The sequence below is a fragment of the Anser anser genome (assembly GCF_964211835.1).
Source record: "Anser anser genome assembly, chromosome: 14".
NCBI lineage: Eukaryota > Metazoa > Chordata > Aves > Anseriformes > Anatidae > Anser > Anser anser.
The window spans coordinates 13,085,039-13,107,667 of record NC_139735.1 but is presented as its reverse complement, the minus strand read 5'-3'; the positions used below and the strand labels follow the sequence as shown (position 1 = coordinate 13,107,667).

General features: G+C 47.7%; 1 protein-coding gene across 2 annotated transcripts; it reads right to left on the bottom strand.

The window, feature by feature from the left end:
* Positions 1–772: 772 nt before the first annotated feature.
* On the bottom strand, positions 773–22,360 carry ECSCR (endothelial cell surface expressed chemotaxis and apoptosis regulator). 2 transcript variants are annotated; one of them, XM_083798788.1, is made up of 11 exons: positions 22,203–22,360; positions 12,209–12,250; positions 11,578–11,628; positions 9,605–9,715; positions 9,042–9,089; positions 6,137–6,217; positions 5,478–5,576; positions 4,093–4,191; positions 3,443–3,479; positions 1,964–2,063; positions 773–1,411 (listed from the first exon to the last, which is right to left on the bottom strand). In XM_083798788.1, exons 1-11 carry the CDS (start codon positions 22,258–22,260, stop codon positions 1,403–1,405), a joined length of 735 nt encoding a protein of 244 aa, XP_083654914.1. In that variant the 5' UTR covers positions 22,261–22,360; the 3' UTR covers positions 773–1,402. The 2 variants fall into 2 exon arrangements, with proteins under 2 accessions (XP_083654914.1, XP_083654915.1); XM_083798789.1 differs by having other exon boundaries at positions 6,170–6,217; positions 22,203–22,359.
* Between the last annotated feature and the right edge of the window lie 269 nt (positions 22,361–22,629).

Here is a 22,629-nt window from a genome sequence, read left to right as displayed (position 1 = left end):
CCTTGACTTCACAATTTACCTTCAGGGTTGATAGCTTTTGATGCTTGTGCTAGGAGAAATCAGTATCTCAGTGTTCTGCTGCTGGGTAAATGAGGTGCTCCAAGGTCTCTGACTCTGGAACTGGTGGAGCTTGCAAGTAGGAGTCACAGTGGAGAGGCAGAGGCAAAGGTAGTTGCAGAGTTCGTGCTTTAGTGCATTATGCTGCTGAGTAAGGCAGCTGAGACCTCCAGAACTACCCAACAGAGCATTGTTTCCCTTGCGGTTGCATGGAAGCTGGGTATTGATGTCTCTATCATCCTCTGTAGCTCAGCTGATAAAAATGTGATTTGCTGTAGGTGACTGGCAGCTGGGTCTGAGCCAGTGTGGGCAGTGACCCAGCCGGTTCCTGGTGCGAGCTGCTGTGCTCGTGGGGGAACATCTCCTTACCCTAGTGGCTGGGGGATGCGTTGGTGGTGCGTGGTGCTGCGGTAGGGTGGGAGCTGTGCGTCTGCCTTTGTGGTCTATCAGGAAGCTCTGGAAAGCAGTGGCACAGAAGACTGAAGCTCTCCCAGCAAACTCGGGCTGACAGTGTTCAGGAACAGGAGTAGCTCAATATCTTGCTTGTGACCGCTCCCTTTGTCACTTACACTCAGACAAAGCCCTGTCTATGCAGAGACATGTCTTGCTCTTTGTACTTAAGACAAGACTTCTTTCTTGTATGTTGGACTTGTGGGAAGATACCGATCTGTCTGCCTGAAGCTAGTTATTGACAACAAAGTATTTGAGATGACAGTTTACATTTCAGCAGCACCTTTAATTCACGTCTTTCCAGATGCTTTACAGACACGGATTAACATAGCCTCACAACAACCCTGTGAGGTAGGTGGGTACGGTCATCCCCCCTCTGTGGGGACAACGAGGCACCAAGCATAAGGGGCTTGGAGCAGCTGGGCTGTGATTTGACCTAGCACTTGGGCATCTCAGTCCCATTAGGCCTTCAGCTTCAGATCGTGCTTGTCTAATGCATGGGTTTAGCTCAATGGGGGGCTATACTGATTAACAGTCTGGCGAGCCTGTGGCCGTCTAGCACAGACTGTAAAGGCCATTAATCTAAGGCAGCAGTTTATTAGCCAGGTAGGTGGCTCCTTGGTGCTTCTTGCTGCTGGAATAATCTGAGGGTTTGAAGGCATATCAAAAATACAGTTAGATATCAACCACTGAATGTGACAGGCTATAGTTGGAGAAAGCCCATTTTCCTCCTCCAGTTGGAGAAGCTATATTGGATACTACCATAAATGTATTGATCAAAAAGGGCATAATAATTTATATAAAAGTCCACCCTTGCTCTTTCCCCAAGGCGGGGAAAGAAGCCTAGAAAGTCAGTGCTGGTAGTCAAGTGTCAGCTTCTAGCTCCGGATTGGCTTCATAGCACCTGCAAAAGGAACAAAACGTGGTACATCAGCAGCCTGTTCGGGCTGGCAAAAGAAATTAAGCAGCGTGGTCCCTCAAAAAAAGTCTAAGTGCAAGTTTAGCTTTAAAACCTACAGTGCTGTGTATTATTCATGTGGAATGGGTCTGAGAGTACTGATGGGAATGTTGCCAGCATCACCAACAGCTCTGCAAAGCAGGACGATGGGAAGCCTGGACTAGAGGGTGGGACCTTGACTTCAGAGAGGCAAGCTTATTTACCTCTTAATTTAATGACAAACCACTCTAGCTCTGGCTGGCCCTAGGTGATGGCATCTATAAGTATGAAGTGTACTTGACACCTTGAGTTCAGGCAGCTTGGATAAACTTGAGATGGGGACCCAAACTTTCACCAGGCTCACCGGAACCCAGATGGACCTTTAGGTGTTTGCTGGCAGCTGCTTATTACCTTTCTGAAGGAATAAGAGCAACAGAAATGCCTCAAAGGCACACACTTATCCAGCAACAGAAATATTCCTCAGCTAACTCTTGAAAAAGCAAGGCTTAAATGGGAAACCTTCTCTGATGGCGGGTAACTCATGCTGTTGTTCATGTTGATGTTCTTCATGGAGATCAGAGTGATGCTGTTATCCTTCTCACTTGTGCCTGCAGAGCAGCTGTCAACAAAAGAAAGCATTAATTAGTCCAGGAAATAAGAAGGGAATTTCTACACATAGAGGTAAACAGGCAAGGCTGAGGCTGGCACGTGGGGACCAGGACTGATTGGCACTATCCTCTGATCTGTTGTCCTGATTCAGTGCTCAATTCCCCCATCCCCTGCCTCTGTGTTAAGATCTCTGCAGAGATGAGGAGTGTGTTCAGATGATTTCAGATACAGCACTTGTTTGCCAGCAGACGGCACAGCTGTCTCTACTGCCAAGGTAGGCAGAATCAAGGAGCAGTTTGGATCCAGTGCTCAGTGACTACGTTACCTTCTAGCCCTGTAGACATTACCAGAATTGGAACAAAAGGAAACATTATCGTGCCCTTAAATCTGCAGCAGTTGTCATGCAAAGGGAGCCCTGGATCTTTCCGCACCAGCTGCTGCTGCTCGTGTATTGCCGGCCCCGCTCTTCTGAGTGAGAGGTACAAGTGTTAGGAAGGTGGGATTCTCCTTTCTCCCTGCCCTGAGGGCTGGAATAGGCATTCAGTGCTAGCGGAGAATGGATGACCTTGGTGTTCAGGGCGCCTTGGGGCATGGACCTCTGCTCTGATGTGCCCCATCTCAGTGACTGCAGATCACTTAAATACCCGTTATGACAATGATTTAGGAACCACTGACAGATGATGCAAATTCTCACCTAAACGGTTAGTGACTCTGCTCCTTATGTCCCTTGCTTCTTTCCAAAGCAGGGGTGTTACCGTGCTGGGAAGGGTTAGGAAAGTAGGAGCAATATATTTTGACACTTTCTCCCCATCTTAGGTCCCTTCCAGCCCTTGTTTTATGGTGCTTTCTGCGTGTAGCCTTTCTTCTTGGGCAGCAGTGACTGTCTGTGGGGTTCAGACAGACCATTCTCTGCTTGGTGCTTCTCTTCCAAAGGACTCTGGGTTGCACCCCCCCACTCCCTCCTCCTCATACCAATTCTGCTAGATAGTAGTAATGTTTTTTGTTTTTTTTTGAGTAGGGGGGGAGAGAGGGGAGGACGGATCTGATCTGATCTCATCTCACTGAGACTACTCTGAAATGCAAAACCCCCAAGGTTCTCATCTGTATCTAGGCAAGGAAAGACAAGCAAATTGCTTTTTGGAAAGTGATGAGCCTTCACAGCTATCAGTTCAGCTGTGAAATGAGGCCCCTAAACATTGAACTTCTACCTTTGACTCCGTCAGACGCAGGATGAGGCTTTGCCAACGCTTGTGTTTTTTACCTGTCTCAAAGTCCTATTTTTTTTTCTTCAAACTGGAGTAGCCAAAGCCACTTATTTCCCAGGCTGAAATGAGTTCTGGAATAAAACTTGCATTTTCAATAGGATGTGAATAGTGCGAGTGACCTTACCTCTCTGATACCATGGAGCTCCCTGGCTTCTGTTTGTCTGGAGGGAGAGAAGTAGTTGGTGATATGCAGGTGAGAAAACATGACTGCTATGCAATAAGTCAGCTGCATGCAGAATTATGTTGTACAGGGTTATAAATGAAATCCAAATGAGATTAGAGCCACCACTGGACACTTGAAAGTTGATTAGAAATAGTGCTTCAAATAATCTAACATTATGCAGGCAGGACTGAATGCTTTGCTGCCTGTTTAATTGCATCCTCTGGTCTTTTGGCGGCTATCTGTCTTGCTGTAGATCAGTCTTGCCCTCTAGTGGGCAGTGCTTAATGGGAAATGGGATTCTGAGAGAAAATGAGTGTCAAACTCCATAAGTTCCGCTGGAAGAGCTGCCTGCCTGGGGGAACCGGCACATTTAACTGCAGCGTGTACAGCAAGCTTGAGGCCGTTTCCTTGTGCAGATGAATCTGGACAGGGGCTTCAAAGAGGTGGTCACACTCCATTCCTAACTGTGAAATCTGTATTTCAGTTGGGCTTCAAAATGTCCCACCAGGTAAGATTTTTTTAAAGGGTGTCCTTCATTTAGGAATTGCCAAATAAGCTTAGTAACCAACGACTTTTTGATTAGGGGGAGAGAGGTGGTCCTGGGAAAATACCTTCTGAGTCCTTTGAGCGGTTACACTTGAACCTCAGGCTGACCACGCTGACGAGGATGATCACCACCACTACCAGGATAACTATGAAGCTGATGACACCTGGGGATGGAGGAAAGAACTGTCTGCTATTGACAGAATGATGCTCCCGTCCTCGGCTTCTGGGGTAGTGCGGGGTCTTGACTCATCAAAATTTGGATAGGAAATCAATATTTTCATTAAAATGAGCATGGGATGCAATAGGTAGGGAAGTAAATAGTCACTAGAGCGAATGGCTTCATCCTCCTGTGCTTTAGCTTCAAAGGGCTTCTGGTGCATATTTAGGTGATAAGGCAGTGACAGGAAGGCAGAGGTCAGTTGATTACACTGGGGATTAATTGGGTTCAGCATGTCCCTATTGCTGTTGAGAAATCTTATCCTAAAGGTGTGTAAAGTCAGATAAATACATAATATAATGGGGAGAGACAAGATGATTGACTGAATGGTGTGAGCTGTCTCATGAACCGGTGGCCAGGCACAGATTTGATTCTGGCATCTGTAAATTGAACTGTGCTTTGTACAGGACTCTCGTCCTGTTAAGACAGTTTCGGGACTCTGTGGCTTCCCTCAGAGTACATAAGCAAATTATAGTTACAAAGTTAACATTTATTTCAGAAGTATTTTTAAAAGTAAAGAATTTTCCTATAGTGCAGTAGAAGTGAACAATTTTTTTTTTTTTTCTTAGCTTCATGGAGGAAGGGGACAGTATAGTCCAAAGCAGAATGGATCTCTTAAATTTACCCTGTCCCTATCTTCAAACCTATTGTCAGGATAAGGTCTGGTGTCTCTTGCCCCATTCCTGAAGGTCTGAATGGTGTGGAGGAGTTCGCTGCTTCCTGCTGAGCAGGGTGCAAATGTACAGGGAGGGCAGTAAGGCAGGGCTGGGGCAGAACATGAACAGGTTCGCGGGGTTAAAACAAAGCTAAACTTCCTTCTACCAGGCAGGTAGTACGTTTATTGTAGACCCTGTGAGGGAAGCCAGGGTGTAGCATGGGATAATTTGTGTGCAGGTCGTGCTCTAACACAGCTGGATGTGTCTTGCTCTAACACATCTAGGGCAAACACTGAAGCTAGGAGCAAGATCCCCAGTTCAGGCATAGCCATGAAAGGCTTTCATATTCTGTCCTTTGTGTATTGGGCATGGCTAGGAGTATTTATTAGGTGCTTAGCCTGCTGGTGCTAGATGTCAAGATTTTTCCCCTTGTGCTTTGAACATCACAGGATCACACATGCTAAAGAGAGAAACCGAGGAGCTGTGCCCAGGGAAGCACTGTTGGCGCTGGCTGTCCAGCACTGCGTGACCTGACAAAAGACCCCCCCCCTTCTCCCCAGGTTGCACAAGACCTTACCAAATGCTGCCACAGTCAGCGGAGACTTATCGTATGTTGGAGTAGTCACGGGTGAGTAGCCAGAGGTGTCTAGTGTTGGGGTAACTGTTTCTGAGGTGCCTGCAAGGTAGGAGAAAAAAGTAACTTTATATAAAGCCTTTCTTCCAGTGTTGGGAGGAGGGTTTCTAGTAACGTTGTGTGGCCTAACTCGCTCTTGCACTTTACTGAAGGTGATAATTGTGGATCTTGGCCTGCCCCCATCAACATGAACAGCAAAGTGACATAGGTGGGAACCAGCTTGCGTTGGTGTGGCCCCCTTTTATCAACGATCTGAGGAAGTGATTCCCCACCTGCAGGGTTATCTACCAGGAGAGCAATGAGGAAGCTGAGCGTGGCAGGTAAAGGGCTGATCTGGGAGGGTGTTTGAGGAAGGAGCTTGCCACATGTCCTTCTTACAACTTTTTGCCATGCTGGCACCTTTCCTGCTGTGACTCGCAGCCCCCGTTCCCAGGCTTGACAGACTACCCCAAAGTGCTGCTTCTGCAGAGCTTTACAGGCTTCTCAAGGGCTGCATGGGGTGGCTAGCAGCCCTTGGGTTCTCGTTAGCTGTTCACCATGCTGCCTGGGGGTAGCAGTACAGTGGCATTGCTGTTGGCTGTGAAAAATGCTGTGAAACGTACTGGTGCTTATCTCCGAGAGAAGGGAGAAAACACCTTGAGTTGCTGCTGTTGTAGTACTCTCGCTTCTTTTGGGCTCTTCACCTGCACAGAGGAAATGCAGAACGTGAGTCTTGGCCTTCAATGTCACATAATAAGCAAAAGAATTCATGGACATGCTGGAGTGTTGAATGTATCACAGAATCACAGAATCGTCTAGGTTGGAAGTGACCTCCAAGATCATCTAGTCCAACCTCTGTCCTAACACTAACAAGTCCTCCACTAAACCATATCACTAAGGGCTACATCTAAACGTCTTTTAAAGACCTCCAGGGATGGTGACTCAACCACTTCCCTGGGCAGCCCATTCCAACGCCTAACAACCCTTTCAGTAAAGAAGTTCTTCCTAATATCCAACCTAAACCTCCCCTGGCGCAACTTTAGCCCATTCCCCCTCGTCCTGTCACCAGGCACGTGGGAGAACAGACCAACCCCCACCTCGCTACAGCCTCCTTTAAGGTACCTATAGAGAGTGATGAGGTCTCCCCTGAGCCTCCTCTTCTCGAGGCTAAACAACCCCAGCTCCCTCAGCCGCTCCTCATAAGACTTGTTCTCCAGACCCCTCACCAGCTTCGTTGCCCTTCTCTGGACTCTCTCGAGCACCTCGATGTCCTTCTTGTAGCGAGGGACCCAAAACTGAAGACAGTACTCAAGGTGCGGCCTCACCAGAGCTGAGTACAGGGGGACAATCACTTCCCTAGCCCTGCTGGCCACACTGCTTCTTATGCAGGCCAGGATGCTGTTGGCCTTCTTGGCCACCTGGGCACACTGCTGGCTCATATTCAGCCGACTATCAACCAGTACTCCCAGGTCCTTCTCGGCCAGGCAGCTTTCCAGCCACTCATCTCCCAGCCTGTAGCTCTGCTTGGGGTTGTTGCGCCCCAGGTGCAGGACCCGGCACTTGGCCTTGTTGAACTTCATACAGTTGGCCTCAGCCCATCGGTCCAGCCTATCCAGATCCTCCTGCAGAGCCTTCCTACCCTCGAGCAGATCGACACGCACTTAGCTTGGTGTCATCTGCAAACTTACTGAGGGTGCACTCGATCCCCTCATCCAGGTCATCGATAAAGATATTAAAGAGGACCAGCCCCAGCACTGTATTCACAGTAAAGCTGATGATTTGCAGGAAAATGGGAGGTTTGTTTTCAGGCTAAAACCTCCCCACTGATATTTTGTGCTATTTTCCCCGAATCTTCCTTCAGGCAAGGAATTCAAATACCCAGGTATAACTGTTCATGTTTAGTTTCTGCAATCCCAGATGCAGTTTTTGGTTAGATACAGCAGTTAAGCACTGGAATAGTGAACTAGAAAGGTTATGGATTTGCTTTCGCTCATGAACTTGAGGCTTTAAAAAAGAAGTTTAGGAGAGGCAATTCTACAGAACTAGTGGGTTTGTTGTCCTGCAGGCTGTGTTATCAGGAAGTAATTAAGCTAGTCTGAGTTGGGCTAACTTGTGTGCCATATGCACTCTACCTGTGGCAGTACAGAATATTTTCCAAGCAAGGACTCCAGTTCTCGGTGGGGTAAACTGGCTTGTAAGGGGCTGTTTGGTATGCGACAGCTGCTTCCAATGCCTGTGTAAGCAGATTTAAGGCTGGCCTATGTGTTTTGCTTGAAAAAATAAAATAAATCCTTTGCTGCTCACTGCTGTTTTGAACACCCAGCTTGTCTGCATTGGCCTTATTGAACAGCTACAAGTACTGTCAGGCCACTAAAAGTGACGCTTTGCAGCTTAGATCATCCGTAGGCCAAGCAGGATCTCTTTCCTCTCCCATTCTCTCCCTCCCCAAAGCTGTGCTGGCCAAAAGCACACGCTGCCTGGAGAGGTGTAGCACAGCTACTGGCACTCTGAGCTGGAGCGCAGGGAATGCAGCTGTGGGCAGCTGCAGAGGTGCCCTGAAACTGGGGTTCCTGTCTTGCAGAAAATGTCAGGCTTTGGAATGTTCTTTTGCCAAAAATCAGAAGAAAGCAGAAATAGTATGAAGTAACAAATTTTAGCCAGTGAGAAACCAGTAACCGCGTGGAGCAGAACAGTCCTGAGAGGCAGGGGCTAGATCTACAGCTACTAGCTGTATTTTTTCCACCAGTCATCAAACCCTTTGTTTCATTCTGAAATTGTTCTTTTAGCCACAGGTGGTGGGCAGAAGCTTTGTTTGCTGAGCCTGGCTCGGATGCCCCATTCCTGGGAAACGCTGGGTCTTGCACAACAGGAGACCTCTCTTTTGGAAGCATCAGCAGCATTTATGTAGCTGAAGATGTATGGAGCTTTTCAGATAAAGCAGGGCTATAATTAATAGCAATCTGCTCTGATGTAAAGGGCTCTTGGCTTAGCTGGGCACAGACGTGCTGGTTGGACATCTGTGCAGGCAGAGCTGACAGTGGGTTTTTAACCTTGCATGAGTCAGGGAAGATCTGAGAGGCAAAGCAGATTCTCAGTCTTTACCATTGCAAATCTGAACCTTTAATGGAGAATCAGATCAATATTCAGATTTCAGTGTTCCCACTTACTTGGCTTCTGTCTTTATTCTGAGAAAACTTACTGAATTCTCCAATTTTTGGTACAAGCTGGATTAAGCAAACTATCGGAAGTAAAAAAAAAAGCGCATTTTAAAAGGTGCTATAAGTGCCGCCTTGTTTCTAGATGTAGATCAGTCTTTCAGCTGTTCAAGTTTATCCCAGGCAGAGGTTCCTGAGTGGAATTGGTCTTGTTTTATCAGTGCATGTAAGGATATCAGATGAATTTGGGTGTTACTGATGTCTCGATGCCAAGATAGGTTAGTGCTTCAATAACTTGCACCGTGTAAACCAAGTAAGCTAATTGCCATGAAATTGTCTGCACTTATTGTTAGTCTATAAAAAGACAAAGTACCTCGAGTTGATGAAGCTGCAGTGCTTTTGCTTCCACTAGACGTTTCACCTGGATAAAGCAAGGAGAAGAGAATTAAGTCTAGAAGCTGCTTTTAATTATGCTATGGAGAGCTGTTGGGTTTTCCTGAGGGGGGAAAAAACTTTCTAGGCATGAAGCTTCCTCTCCAAGCAAACTCAAGATGCCCAGCTAGCAAGCCATGCAGTGATTTGAGAGAGTGTACGTGAGAGGTGAGCGTGGGAGCGGTGTGCCAAGGACAAGGAGGCTGGGGTGCCTGTTCCTCCTCCACAAAGCACTACCTGGTAAAGCGGGATCTGGCTTTTCCTATGCAGCTCAGCTGTCACATCCAGGCCATGGCTGCATCCAGCCACGTGCTTCTGGGGAGCTGTAATGAACTGCCTTTTTAGCAAAGGCCGAAACATTCAAAAGCAGCTGCTACTGCGTAAGTAGCATGGTGTGGGCTGGCTGGGATTTTGTGAAGCACCCAGGTTTGCACGGATAAGCCAGGATGCATAAACTGGTCCTGCCTGAGCAAAAATTAGAGTTTTCCAATTTTGTGTACTTACCCTGTGTGGGTGATGTTGGTGTTGTAGGGATGAAAGAGGACTTGGTTGTAGTAGTCTTGTCTGTGCAGATGAGATTCAAGTCAATTGGTGTTGCTGACTTTACTGAAGGCTCTGTAGAGTAAGCAGAGTTACTTTGAAGAGCTGTGCTTGTTGTGAGCTCTGTTAAGAAACAGCTCGGTGGAGGGTATGGCTTCTGCAACGAATCCTCCAGCTCCTAGGAAGTTGTGCATAATCTGCTAGGGAAAGTATGGGTGTGAGCAGATAAGGTAATAGTCTAGTCCTGCTCAAGGAGTCAGGGTTTCTGTACTTTGACATTAACTTTTGCTTCTTTTGGCAAGGCTGCTTGTGTGCGGAGGTGCTGGGCTGGCAGGGCTCAGGAGCTGCATGGAGAAGTCTGGCTTTTGCCACCACTTCTTTTCCTTCGCTTTGAAAATGGAGGGGTTTTATCTTGAAATAAAGACTTCATCTCTGGACACTAACTGTCTGGCACCCACATGTTTATTTGCTTGATATATGAAATGCTAACTTTCATGTTTCATTTCACTGAGTCTCTAGGCACAAATCGTTCACTACTTGCAGTGATTTGGAAGCTTTGGCATCTTCCTCAACCTGGTACTCAAAGGAGCCAGAACATGAATCCTGTGGGTCCAGAGCAAGGTAGGAAGGAGGGAAAAAATCTTTCAATAGTCCTCTGCAAGGAAGAGTTGATCGCCAACCTGGAATTTATAGGCAAGTTACTTTTCATGGCTTTCCAATAAAATGAGAAAAGAGTGAAAATGGCTTTAAGCTTTCTTCTTTTATCCAAGTGCTTTAACAAAATATTTGGATTTAGGAGTATTTTTTTTTCTCTGCAAAGCATAACAGCAGAGTAAGATCTTTCTTGGGATCCTTTCCTTTGTTTTTATGGTCCCTCGGTAGGGGGAGCTATGCTTAGAAAGAGATTTCTCCTTGCTATGGTTGAAGAATCTGTCTCCAAAGAGGTGTAAGTGTACCAACAGATGTGGATCTGGAGTTGGAGAGATCTCTTTGCGTGTATTTGGTTTTGTGTATTTGCAGATTAAAGCATATAACTCTTGCTAACATCTCCCTTTGCCCACTTCCAGGGCTTCTGACATTACATATGGTATTGTCTTGAAGCTGGTTTCGGTAGAAGGGGAGAACAGAAAAATGATTTAAAGTAAGGGAACTCCTCAGAGATTCGTATTACTTCTAAATATTTTTGTCCTTCTAAGTGATTCGACTGCTATTTCTATGAAGGTAAATAAAGCAACCCCCCCCCCCCGGTTAATAACTGTATTAAAGCTAAGGCAGACCTCAGTCCTTGTGCTGGTGCAAGCACTGCAGTTCAGGAAATGCTTCCCCATTTCCTCTGAGAGCAATGGGGAAAACGTTTACCTGTTGTATACGAGGTGCTGATGCTGTGCATAGCACTGGAATTTTCTAGTTAAAAAAAAAAATAAAATTGTTCAGGTTTATCAGGAGAGCAGTATTGAACAATGAATGTAATGCATGGAAACGCTAACAATGGCTTAATTGCTGTTATTTCCCTTATGACACCCAAGAGCCAAGGCCAGACCTTGTGTATGAGGCCCTGTGCTTAAATGTGCTCCGAGCTTTCCTTGCATTAAGAGCTGCCCAGCGAAGTGGGTGATGCCAGGCAGGAGGATGTGGGCACAGCCCAGCCTGCGCTTGGGGGAGTTGCATCCTTTGTGCACACAAGACAGTAGCTCCCTTCTTCCTGTCCTCCCCACCACTGTCCTCTTCTGACTTGCCACTGCACAGCCCCATTTTGTCACTTATACAATAATTTATTGCTGGATGGGCTGAAAGATGGGCCCTTTACAAGACAGACTTGCCAGGATGCCCCTCTCCAGGTGAGCTCTGATAGTTCTGCAAGCCTGTGCTGTCACGGGTGTCTGTAACAGCCCTTGGAGGGAGGAAGGCACAAGTCCTTCTCCTTTACAGTGTATTACCTGAGGTATGGGTCTTTACTTCAGGGTTGTGTGGTGTTGATTGGGATCGGTCTGTAACACAAAGACACAGAGGTGAAGTCTTCTACACGAGGCTCCTCGCTGGTGGGGTCCCTGCAGGGAGGTTTGAAGGATGGGCCAGAAAGAGACCCTTAGAGCCAATAAGAGCTGAAAGGGTGATGAGGGCAAGAGGTGTTAAGGAGTTTATCACTGCTGTGGCTACAGGGACCTGCAGGCAAAGGGGTGTTGGCTCTGAGGATGTGTAGAGCGGAGCATGCAATGGGGAACGGCTAGGAAACCTCTGGGGAAGCAGGCAGCAAAGATGAGGCAGGATCAGATCCCTCTGTTTTCACTGGGCCTCCTGGAAGGCAGCACTGCTCTTCCCGACAAGGCTGGGAGGCAGAGACCAGAAATAGGGAACCAGGCGAGGTTATCGCTTGGGGGCACAGTGCCCTCCATCAGCCCTGGAGATCTGGGGAAGAATGGGGGTGGGCAGGCAGAGGTGGGCAGTGCAGGGTCCTGCAAAAAGGTGCTGCAGCGCCTTTCCCATCAGTGGCCTCTCCGTTTGCATCTACACGTGGGCACCTGCACCCATGTCCAGACAGACTTTAAATCAGTGTGACCCAGGAGGTACCTGCTACAGGGTGGACGGAGGAGTCTGTGGAGGTTGTAGTACCTGGAATGAAACAACAGAAATATTAACAGTGCTAATGTGACTCGCACTAACGCATTAGTGTTCTTGCTGGTTGCGTGATTTGGGTTTTCCTTATCTTCTGAAGGAGTGACTTTGAAATACAGTTTCCTCCAAATATTAGCTAAGTGGTAACAAGCACACTGTGTGAAACTATTTGCTTGAATGTAAAGGCATTAGGTTCTGTGTGAGCTAGAACTAGAGTTTATACAGCCAGGATAAATGCCCTCCTGCCCCCATGAAGCCAAACCCTGCAGGGAACTGCCTTTCTCTCCTGTGGGGAAAATGCAAGGCCATATAAATCAGTGGTGTTGCTCCCTCCCCATGAGCTGCTTGCCTGCAGCTCAGTCTTGGCAGAGAAGGGCCATTTGACCTGTTTCCTAGAGCTGTTTAAAGAGTTAAGGCATATCTGAAAGCTTTGAGACCCTTGAGACCTTAATGAGTGGATGGATGAGGCTTGTAAATGTTTCCAGGAGCTAATGGGACTGTTTTCTCAACTGAAAGTGTTTTGTTTTGCTTGTTTGTTTTGGATTTATGACAAGGCATCCCTGGACCAATGTTCCGTGTTGCCTGCCCTCAGAATACCTGATGTTTTTCTTTAAGTCTCAGCTCCTGGAATGCTATGATTAGATAGGTGCCAATTAAAAGTGCTGCCATTTTAAAAGTAAAAGGAAATATCCAGTTCCCATATGCGAGGACAAGGACTGTAAGATGTAAATACGCTTGATACTTAAATCAAAACAAACTGGTATAACTTTGAAAAGGTGACTTTTGGTCTGTCATTTTGAAATGCACATCCTAATTGGCACTTCTAAATGGTTATTACTGGTGGTACTGATGCTGTCTGTAGTTAAGATTCAGGAAAGAAACCACATTACAGCCACAGATCCCACTGGTGATCCACCTCACCAGAGTCCCACACCAGCTGATAGTTCCTAAAGGCTTCGGACGGAAAAGGATGGCAGTAAAGGTTGAATTCTTCCATCTCACTGTCTTTGCAAGGTGTTGTGGCCCCTGGGGTAAGGGCAGCGGAGATTCAGCGAAGCAGCACCAGCGGGAGCACCGCGGTGCTTGTGTGTGCCCCTACAGCCGGACTGGTGCACCAGATTCATCTCGCTTGTTCTTACACTTCCTTTGTGAGCAAGCCTGCAAGAGAGCTAATCTCCAGGCTCCCTTTCTCATCAAAGAGAGGATCAGGGACTTCTAAATCCCTATTGATCTGATCTATTTTAGATTTCTGTTGTACAGGGAGAAGGAGGCACAGCCTGCGACGTCCTGTTTCTCGCCAGGAGCTGTAGAGGTGATGTAGGTGATGAACTTCGTGGTAGGTACCTATGCTGTAGCTGTCTGAAAGAGGTCAGATGAATGCCCTGACGGTGGTGTATATCTGGAATGAGATCTTTAGCATGCAGCATGTGTGGGTTATCGCAGCTTGGCTCAGAGCCCACCCCTCAGGGGACTGTCTGGGTCTAGCGAGCTGCTGATTGATGTCATTTTTCTCACGCAAACTGTCTTGGAGCCTTAATTGTTTTCTTCCTCTAAGGCTTTATGACAACGATCCCAGCCAAACAGGAACCAAAACAGTGTGTAAACCACTGAATACATAATAAAACATAGCCACTTTCAGTGTAGGATTTGGCTATGAACTTGACTTTTCAGAACTTTTCCATGCTTTTTTTTTGTTGTTGTTGTTTTAGTGTACTGGGCGGCAGGCCTGCAAAACCTGACTTTTCCAGTCCGTAAAAGAAGAGCGAGAGGAGATGTGATTAGATCTTTAGTTACATAGAAAACAGATTAGCCCCTTCCTTTCTACCTCCACTGGGAACAGGACTAGAGGACCAGGGCTTAAACTGCGGTAATAAAAAGGGGGGCAATAGGAAACTGTCTTCACATAAGGGTAGTGAATTGCAGCGAGTGATTGCGTAGGAGAATAGTGGGATATCCTCTGGAGCTTTTGAAGAGCAGGTGAAATGAACATCAGTCTAGTAATGGGATTATGGACAGATGCAACATCACTTACTGAATCAAGTAGTGTAATGGGGGAAGAAGAGATCCTTTGGGCACATGGCTGTCATTAAAAGGGCCGAGATGTTTCATGTTTGTTATGAGGCTGGGGAGTGCACCTCTCTGCAGCCCTGCCACCTGCCACTGTCTGCTCCCAAGGGGCCAAGCTGACTCCATGGAGAGGGTGCAGTTATTTGGGCTGTTTCCATTGATCCCAGAAATTTGCCAAGCTTTCTCTCTGGCTTTCCTCTTGAGCAGCTTTACAACACAATTTCTGGATGTTGGTTTGCACATGCCTTAACATACTCTGCCTACAGTCAGTACAAAAAATAATGTATTGGGATAATCTTGGGGGCCCATATCCTCTAGCAGCTGCCAACTCAAACAGCTCATCTTTCTGCATTGCTCTTGCCGAGACCTTGTTCTCCCACAGGTAGAAGTAACTGCATGGGACACATTTCCTTCCTGAAGTTGCCATAGGTGCTTTTTAGTGTATATGTCACATGAAAACACTGAGAACTATTATTTATGCTTTGAAGGAAAAGGGAGATGAAGGCTTCTGAGCTGGTAGTTTATTTCAGCGTTTTGGGGTGATGGAGGAGAAATCTGAGAGCTTGAACTGAGCCTCTAGGGACAGAAGGCACTGAAAGGGAGATGACACTGCTGCCCTGTGCTGGCAGACCTGATGGCTCACAGAAAGCTCAGGCTCCCCAGCGCTAGGACAGGAGGAAGAGGCTCTGAGTACTCTTCCACCACAGGTCAGCCCTTTGCCGAAGGTCAGACTAGAGCACTGGCTCGTAAGAAGTTCTCAGAAAGCAGTATGCCAAAGTAAACCTGGGGTTACTGTACAACACATCAGCAAGCAGTTTTTTTCAGGGCACAGTCCCTGGAATTCACCTGGCCAAGTAGATGCTTACCCTGGTTGTCTGCATCTGAACTTTGCTACAGAGAAGTGACCAGTCTTGTGTGAAGAGGCCAAGGGATGGAGAAGCCTTTTGGCACTTTGCTCGGTAATAAATGGCCCTTCTATAAACACAACAGCGCATTATTTCAAAGCGGAGCATGTCTGGCTCTGACTTCTGGCCCCTGCTTTTTGTTACGCCTTCTCTGCCAACTCAAATAATCAAGAGTCCCATGATGTTAGCTGTTTTCTTTTGGTGAAGGCGCTTAGCATCCCAGCTGAACTCCATCGGATGGACGTGCAGAGCAGGAAGAGACCCGGGCTGTGCTGTGGGGCCGGGCAGCAGGATGTGGGTCAAAACCAAAGCGCCGCGTGTCACAGCTCCCCGGGGGGCTGCTGTGCGAACCCTGCTGCCGTGGCACCTGGCCACAGCACCGTTTCCTCCCCGTGCCCTGCCAGCACAGCCCTGGCTGCGGCGGCTACACAAACAGCTAGCGATAACGGGCAGGGCACAGCCAGCACAGCTGCAATTGCAATACACATCAAAGCCATTCGGATGACTTGCTGTTGAGTGGAAGCAGAGCCAAACTGTTTGTGTGTTTGGGTGCAAGTGATTTACGGCAGGGTTGTGCGTCTCTAGGTGGGGATGGGGAGCTTGCTGAGGGATTTACAACGGGAAATAATGTTTTCTGCTCCTGCTGGAATGGGAAACTCCTGATTAGTGACCAGAGCAATAGGGCTCCAGAGAGGCACGGTGAGGCCGCAGATGGATTTCTTCGCTCTGATTCAGAGCTAGCTGTTCCGTGGTTAATTTTTCCAGAAGATGAGAAGGGAATTTTGGATTTATTTGCAGCAGTCCTTCTGTGACGTTAGGTGTGAGTGTCAGACAGAGAACAGAGGGGCCTTCCCATGTAGCCTTCTTTCATGGCAGCTGAGAAGTTCCCCGAGCCAGCTGCTCTCCCCTCAGAAGAGCATAGAAAGATGTTAAAGAAAAAGAAAAAAGTGTTTTTTAGGTATTCCCGCTTTAGTATTTTAAGCTAGCCTTTGTCAGGGCCTTGGTATACTGCTATACCAGAGACCCAAGTCAGCTGTTGAAAAACATTTCAGCAGTCTTTGCACCGGGCTCAGAAGGGCTTGTGATGCCCAGTCTGTTCTAATACTGGATGAGTTCACAGCGGGGATCTCTGGCACCAGTATGAAGGCACTGGGAGTGGTCCCATCCACGCAGAACTGGTGGGGGAGAGGCACCCTCTAACCCCGACGCGTAGTGCTGGACTCTTCTCCCGCAGCAGTTTTTGGGGGAGATGTTACAATTGTGCATCAAGGAGCTCTAGAGCCTGCGTGGCGCTGTACAGACTTTGCTGTACCAACCTTGTGTCACCTTCTGCTTGCAGGTTGTATAAACAAAGGCTGTCAGAAGAGACCTAACGATCTAAAATTAGACTTTTCGGTTAATGTATTGCTGCTCCAGTAAACTCACCCATGACATAAATACGCTGACCACTTCACGCGAGTGCAGCTGTTTCCTGGGTGAAAGGCAGCAGCTGTTGAAGCAGCAGAGAGCAACACCACTTAATTGTTGTCACTTTTACGTGAAAGAAAATGCTGTGTTAGGGAACCTGGAAGGTGGAGAGCTCCCATTTTATTAGGCACCTAAGGAAAGGTGCCTCTGCCTAGCAGGTCTCGGGACAGGTTGAGGCAGAAAATGTGGGAAGAGAGGAGAAGTGTTGTTATGCAGACTTGATAACTGACAGTCTAAATTAGGTCCCAGACCCACAGTGGTATTTAAACACCTAATTCTCAAATGACATTCGAGGGGTTTGGCAACTCGCTGCTACGTGGTTCTGAATGGTAATGGCTTGGCCAAAAAGTTACGGAAAGTTCAGGGAGGCAGGAATTCAACCCGGATCTTGTCAGTGATTCAGAACAATCCTGGCCTTCCTCTGCTCCTCAGGGCTGCACCCAGGTCTGGGCATCCTCTCGAGCATCGTGCTCCGTTGAACAGTTCTGGAAGCAGATCAGTCCTCTGGCGGAAGCCAATTAAAACCCACTTGAATGTAGAAAACAAGCCAGGAGACAAACAATGCGGGGAAGCCACATGCACAGAACGGGACCTGTAACATCGCAGTGCGTGATGAAGTGCTTTTTTTTTTTTTCTCCCCTAAAAAATGGTTGCTCCTAGAAGAAAGTAACAGGGCTTTTTTTTTTTTTTTCCTGGCTGCATCCCTGAAGCCTGGTCCATGCCCATCTGCACTTATCTGAGCACTTCTCTCTAGCATTTGAGGAGAAAATATGTGCTCCAAGCAGGCTGCCCTGCTGTGACCCTCCCAGCTACTTACTGGTTACAGTTTTCTCCCCGACGTGTTTGTCTGAGAGCTCTGCTTTGTTTTATAGATGCTGGGAAACTGAGGTGCAGAGAAAGCATTGTGAGCTGCAAGCTCGTTCCTCAGCGCTGCTTTCACGCCTTAATTAGGCTCTCAGCGCAGGTTCTGCTTTGTACAGGTCACCTTGCAGGTGGTCCTCGTTATCTTGTAGGATTTTGTTCCTAACCAAATGTTGTGTGTTCCAGCTGGTGTAGGGATCAGCTGCTGAACTTGCTCGTGTGCCGTGCCTCTGGACAGGCGTCAACAGAGCCCTGTGACAGCACACAGACTGCCGTCCCCTGCAGCAGGGGATCAGTGCTAGGTACTGCTCAAGCACGTCTCACTTCCCCCAAGTTCCTGGATGCTCTCTGTCACAGTTTCCAAGTTTATTCACATTTTTTTTATTATTATTATTATTCCCAAGAATTCCAAGATATTCCCCAGGGTTTCTTGGGCAGAGCTGTGGCATTGCTGGTAACAGCCAGGTTACGTGGTGGTTCTGAAACACCATGCAGGAATGCCAGCTGCTGCTCAGTTCAGTTCCCACTTAGTGACCTGGGAACTAAGGTTTGTATGGGGCTGGTGGCACGGGGAGCTCTCCTAATTCCCATTCTTTTCACTTTCTTTTCTCAGGTCTCCTGCCTTGAACCCTAGGGGAGTGGCTGAAGGACAGGTGAAGCAGTCCTTGCCTGGTTGCATTTGTTTTGCCCCCAGCATCAATGCTGGGCAGGTACCTCACTGCTGTTCCCTGAAATGCCACATCTTGCAGAAGAGGCAGTCAAAGCTTCTTGACCTGACAGGCTCCACCTGGCTCCAAATTTTAGGTGAGTGACCCTGATGATATCACCTAGGTTTTATTCCTAAATTTTTTGTGTACATATATATATATATATTTTTTTTACTAGCCTTGTCTCATATCTGGGGAAATCAAAGCATGGGAGTGCTAAAACACAAAACCCAGTGGTCCTCTGTCCCACCCAGTGCATTGTCAGCTATGACGTGCTGCTCCCTGGCTAACAATTGCACTGACTTCAGTTTGACTCCAAGGTTCTTATCTACTCCAGAGTCACTTCTAGCTAGCATGAGAGGAACTTACTGGATTGTATGCCTGGATCTGCTTGCTCAGAGCTGTGCCACCTTTGGAAGTGTGCAGAAATCGCAGTTGTACGTGGTGGTGGGTAAAGCTGGGCGTGACGCAGTGTGGCAAAAGCCTTCTTGCGTCCCTTCCCTTGCTGAGAACTACCGGTGGCCGCCCCCAGCTGCAGAAAGGTTTGCTCTGAAGGGTGGATGGGCACAATCCACATCTCTGTGGCCCCCTCTTTCATGTTGCTGCAACAACCTGCTCAGCGTGAGCGCTCTGCCTTCTCTTCACGTGGGGTGGCAAGCCCGAGCTGTGAGCTTGCGTCTGTCCCAATGTCCCTGTCCCATCGCTGAGTCCCAGATCAGCAGCCTTGGTCACGGGGAGTTGGGTCCCAGACTGGTGTTTTCTCACCAGCTAGTGCTAAGAAAATTATTACTAAGCTGTGAAATTTATCTGCTAGTAAGGCAGTACTGTTTTACCACATTCCTGCTGTTTTGCCAGGTTTGTAGGAAGTTTTACCAGCTACTGGCATTAAGGGCAGGGTCTCCTTGAAACCTCTGTATCTCCAAAGACCACCACAACCAGAGATACTAGATGAGGCTTTGCTCCTTCCTGCTGTACTGAAATGATTCTTCTGAAGGGTAGAAAAAGCCCCACAAGTCTACAAAAAAAGCCTGAAGGGGAAGCTGCTTGTCACTGCTGTGGTTGGATTATGTTGAGTGGGCTCATCTGGGAAGTGAAGTAGCGAGACCTCCCAGCTGAGGCTCGGCAGTGATGCCTTTTGCTAGTGCTGTGTGAGGCACAGATCTCCTGTTTCTAGCCTGGGCTCGAGCCCATACGTTGGCTTTCCCAGCAGGAGGGTTCTTGCTCTGGTTACCAGCACTGTCCCCTCCAAGGACACCTGTTGTTGACTCACCTATTGTAAGGAACATAATTGCTGGAAACAGCCTCCAGTTAAGTCAGCTCTGCAGAGTCATCAGCAGAGTTTCATCTGACTAGAAGGGAGTAGTTTGTTTTGTGAACAAACATTTCTCTGAACCACCTCCTGCTTTCTCTTCCTTGTACACCAGGCCAGGGTTGCTCTGGCCTGTCCTTTTTGCCCCAGGAGGGTCAGGGAGGGATCTTGGGGATAGCCTTGGGCATCGCCTGGTATGGGCAGAGACTAGCAAAGAAAAGAACTGTCTGCAAAGGTGGAGAAGCCTTCTCCTGCTGCTTGGTGGTATAAGAAACAGGATCTGAACTAGGTGTGTCTTTAACGCTCCCTGCAATGCCAGAGAAGACATCTTGGCAGGTGTATTTTTAAAAGCATTGTAATTTGTTGTGGCTGGGGCCAGCATAAATCTCTTTTGTATGACCTTGCAACTGCCTGAGTGCCTAAAGAATACAAATTCTGTCCCCATTGTTTGAGGAACAAGGCAGAACAAGCAGCAGGAGTCAGTTCTAGGATGCACTGGATGCCCTCATGTTGGGGTGCAAGTGTTGTCTGGAAGGTCTCCTGTTAGCTGGATGTCCGCCCTCTGTCTGCACCCCACTTCTTTGATTGCCTCTGGGCCGTGCTCCCTGTGGCATTATCCATTCACTGGCTGCAATGCAGATAAGGAAAGCAGCAATCAATGGGAAAATTCTGCTGGGTTCTCACCAGCTTCCAGAAGGAATTTTGCAGTGGAAATCTTTTGTCTGGGAAATGCCTGCCCATTGTAATGGAAACTGTTCTTAGGAAGAGGTTTGTTTGGACAAATTTTTCTTTAAGCATTTCTACAGGATGAAAAAAAGATTGGAAGTGGTCCAAAACTTCCCACTTGAGCGATTTCAAACTAACAGTGGTTGAGCCTTCCTTCAGAAGTAACCGTAAGCTTAGGAATTCAAATTAATAAAATTCATTAATAAATTAATGAACTTGCAAAAAGTACCAAAAGCCTGTGTGGAGACAGTAGTTTCCAGCCAGCTATTCTGCACAACACTGAGGCTTCACAAGGTTACTTCCACCTGCTCAAGAGCAAGGAGACCACCGAGCTCTTCTGTCTTAATATCTCCTCGTTCCCTTCTTCAGCTGCCTGCCAGCCAGGGAGCCAGCAGCATCCCTGAGCTGGTCTCTGTCCCTTTCACTTAGGCTTCTGCAAAAGGCAAAGCAGCAATATCCCCCAAGTAGTAGGCTGCGTTAGTGACTTTAATATAACATTGCCTTTAATTTTCATTTAATTTCTAGTTCAGAACTGTCATGCAAAGATGATGATACAAAATACACAATAATGTTGAAGGCTGGTTTTGACTGAAGCCAGAGGTCCGACTGCAGCACAGCAAGCACCAGCAATGCCATTATCATCATTTGCACCTATTGGCCCCGTTGGCATCACGCATCTAGTGGGAACAGCCCCTGCGCCGTGATTTGAAGCAGACTGCAGAGGACAGAGTTATAGTGACGAGCTCAGGACTGAAGGACAGAGGTGGCATCCCTTCCACCTGATCCTGCAACAACTGAGGTCAGCCTGGGGAGCAAACTGCTTGAGTAGTGTGATCAAACCAAGGGCTGGTCCTGGCATAGTGCAGCTGACTCAGAGTAGGTGCTGACAACCTTGGTAACATCCCTGTCTTGTGCGAGCCATGCCAAATATTTGTAAGGGGGAAGAAATGCACTCTGGCCAGGTATTAAGAAGCACAGCAGCAAGGCCAAGGGGCTTCAAAGTTCCACTAGGCACAATTTACCCCCCTGCTGAAGTCAGCAGCCCTCTAATAAAGAGACATTTTCCAGTCTATGTGCTCTTCCTTCTGAGAGTTGCACAGCGAGCACCTGACTTGTCTTTATATTCCGTGTCTTTTAAAAATCCTCTTACTACCAATGCAGTGGCTGTAACCTATAGGCAACTTCCACGGTTTAATGGTAAAAACTTTGGATCCAAGAAACACGGTATTATTTTTAGGTGGCTTTCTGTTAGAAGCAGCGGTGATATGCAGTCTGTATTCCTCTGAATGCCTTTAAGCTCACAGCTACTACAGCTGTCACCAACACAAGTGGTGCCTGGATGCAGGAAAAAAACAACCTGTCACACTTCACAACAGGAAACCTGTTCCTTGGAGGTACACTCACTGCATCCCCCACCACGACCCACGTATGAAAGGAAAATTAGGAGCAGAATTACTACAATAAGGACAATACATGTACTGCGTGAGTCTTGCACCTGACTTATGTGCTCTTTGTGTTTACACCAGCAAGAAGAAAATTTAAAGTCAAGGAAAAAATTACTTTTGAGGAAAATGTCCTGTACATTTAAAAGTTCCACCTTTACCCTTATTTGACAGAAGTCACTTGCTACACAATGCCTCAGTATGCCTCAACAGAAACAAGCCTTTTGTTAACCAGAAAACAACTTCTGTTATTCCAGCACAGTCAAATAAACCCTATAACACCTGATACGGCCAGATTTTTCCAAACAACCTGACTCCTGCCACCCCTGAATTTAAAGCTTGGGCTTTTCTTACGGCAGCTACTCCACGCTTCAATCTCTGTCCGGTTCCCTTTGGGGAGCTGGGCTCCCCAAACCCACCCCTGGCACCGTGTCGCCACCCTCAGGTGTGAGCAGAGCGCCTTACCTCTGATGAGCACGCAGCCAAACAGCCACAGGAGCGGGTGGACGGACGGAGCCAGCATCTTCCCCTCGGCTCGTGGCTGTGCAGCTCTGCTGGGGCTCTGTCCATACCGAGAGTGAAAAGTGGGTGAGGAACGATTCGCCTGCTCGGGCTGATTCTAGCAGAGCTTCCTGTTAAAGAATAGAAGGAAACGGGCTGAATCCACAGGGGAACTGTGTTTTTTAGCCCATTATGGTCGAAGAGGATATGAGACATCGCTTACCGACGGCAAAGGAAACCTCGCCGTCGATGTGTTGGGGAATTCGGTTCTCATAGCAGGGGAGAACAGTGGCACAGCGGGCCTGCCCGGCCTTGGGCCTCAGTAGTGTCTTTATAGTACTTGGGTTTTTTTTGGAGATTACGGCTGGGGCAAGGGAGTGCCCCAGGTGAT

Excerpts from the sequence above, each read along its gene's own strand:
- ECSCR (XM_083798788.1), bottom strand. The coding sequence starts at position 22,260 with ATGCTGGCTCCGTCCGTCCACCCGCTCCTGTGGCTGTTTGGCTGCGTG. Across the intron at positions 9,090-9,604 it reads ACCAACATCACCCACACAGG|GTGAAACGTCTAGTGGAAGC; the intron begins GTAAGTACACAA and ends TGCTTTATCCAG. Across the intron at positions 5,577-6,136 it reads TCTCTCGGAGATAAGCACCA|GCACCTCAGAAACAGTTACC; the intron begins GTACGTTTCACA and ends CCTACCTTGCAG.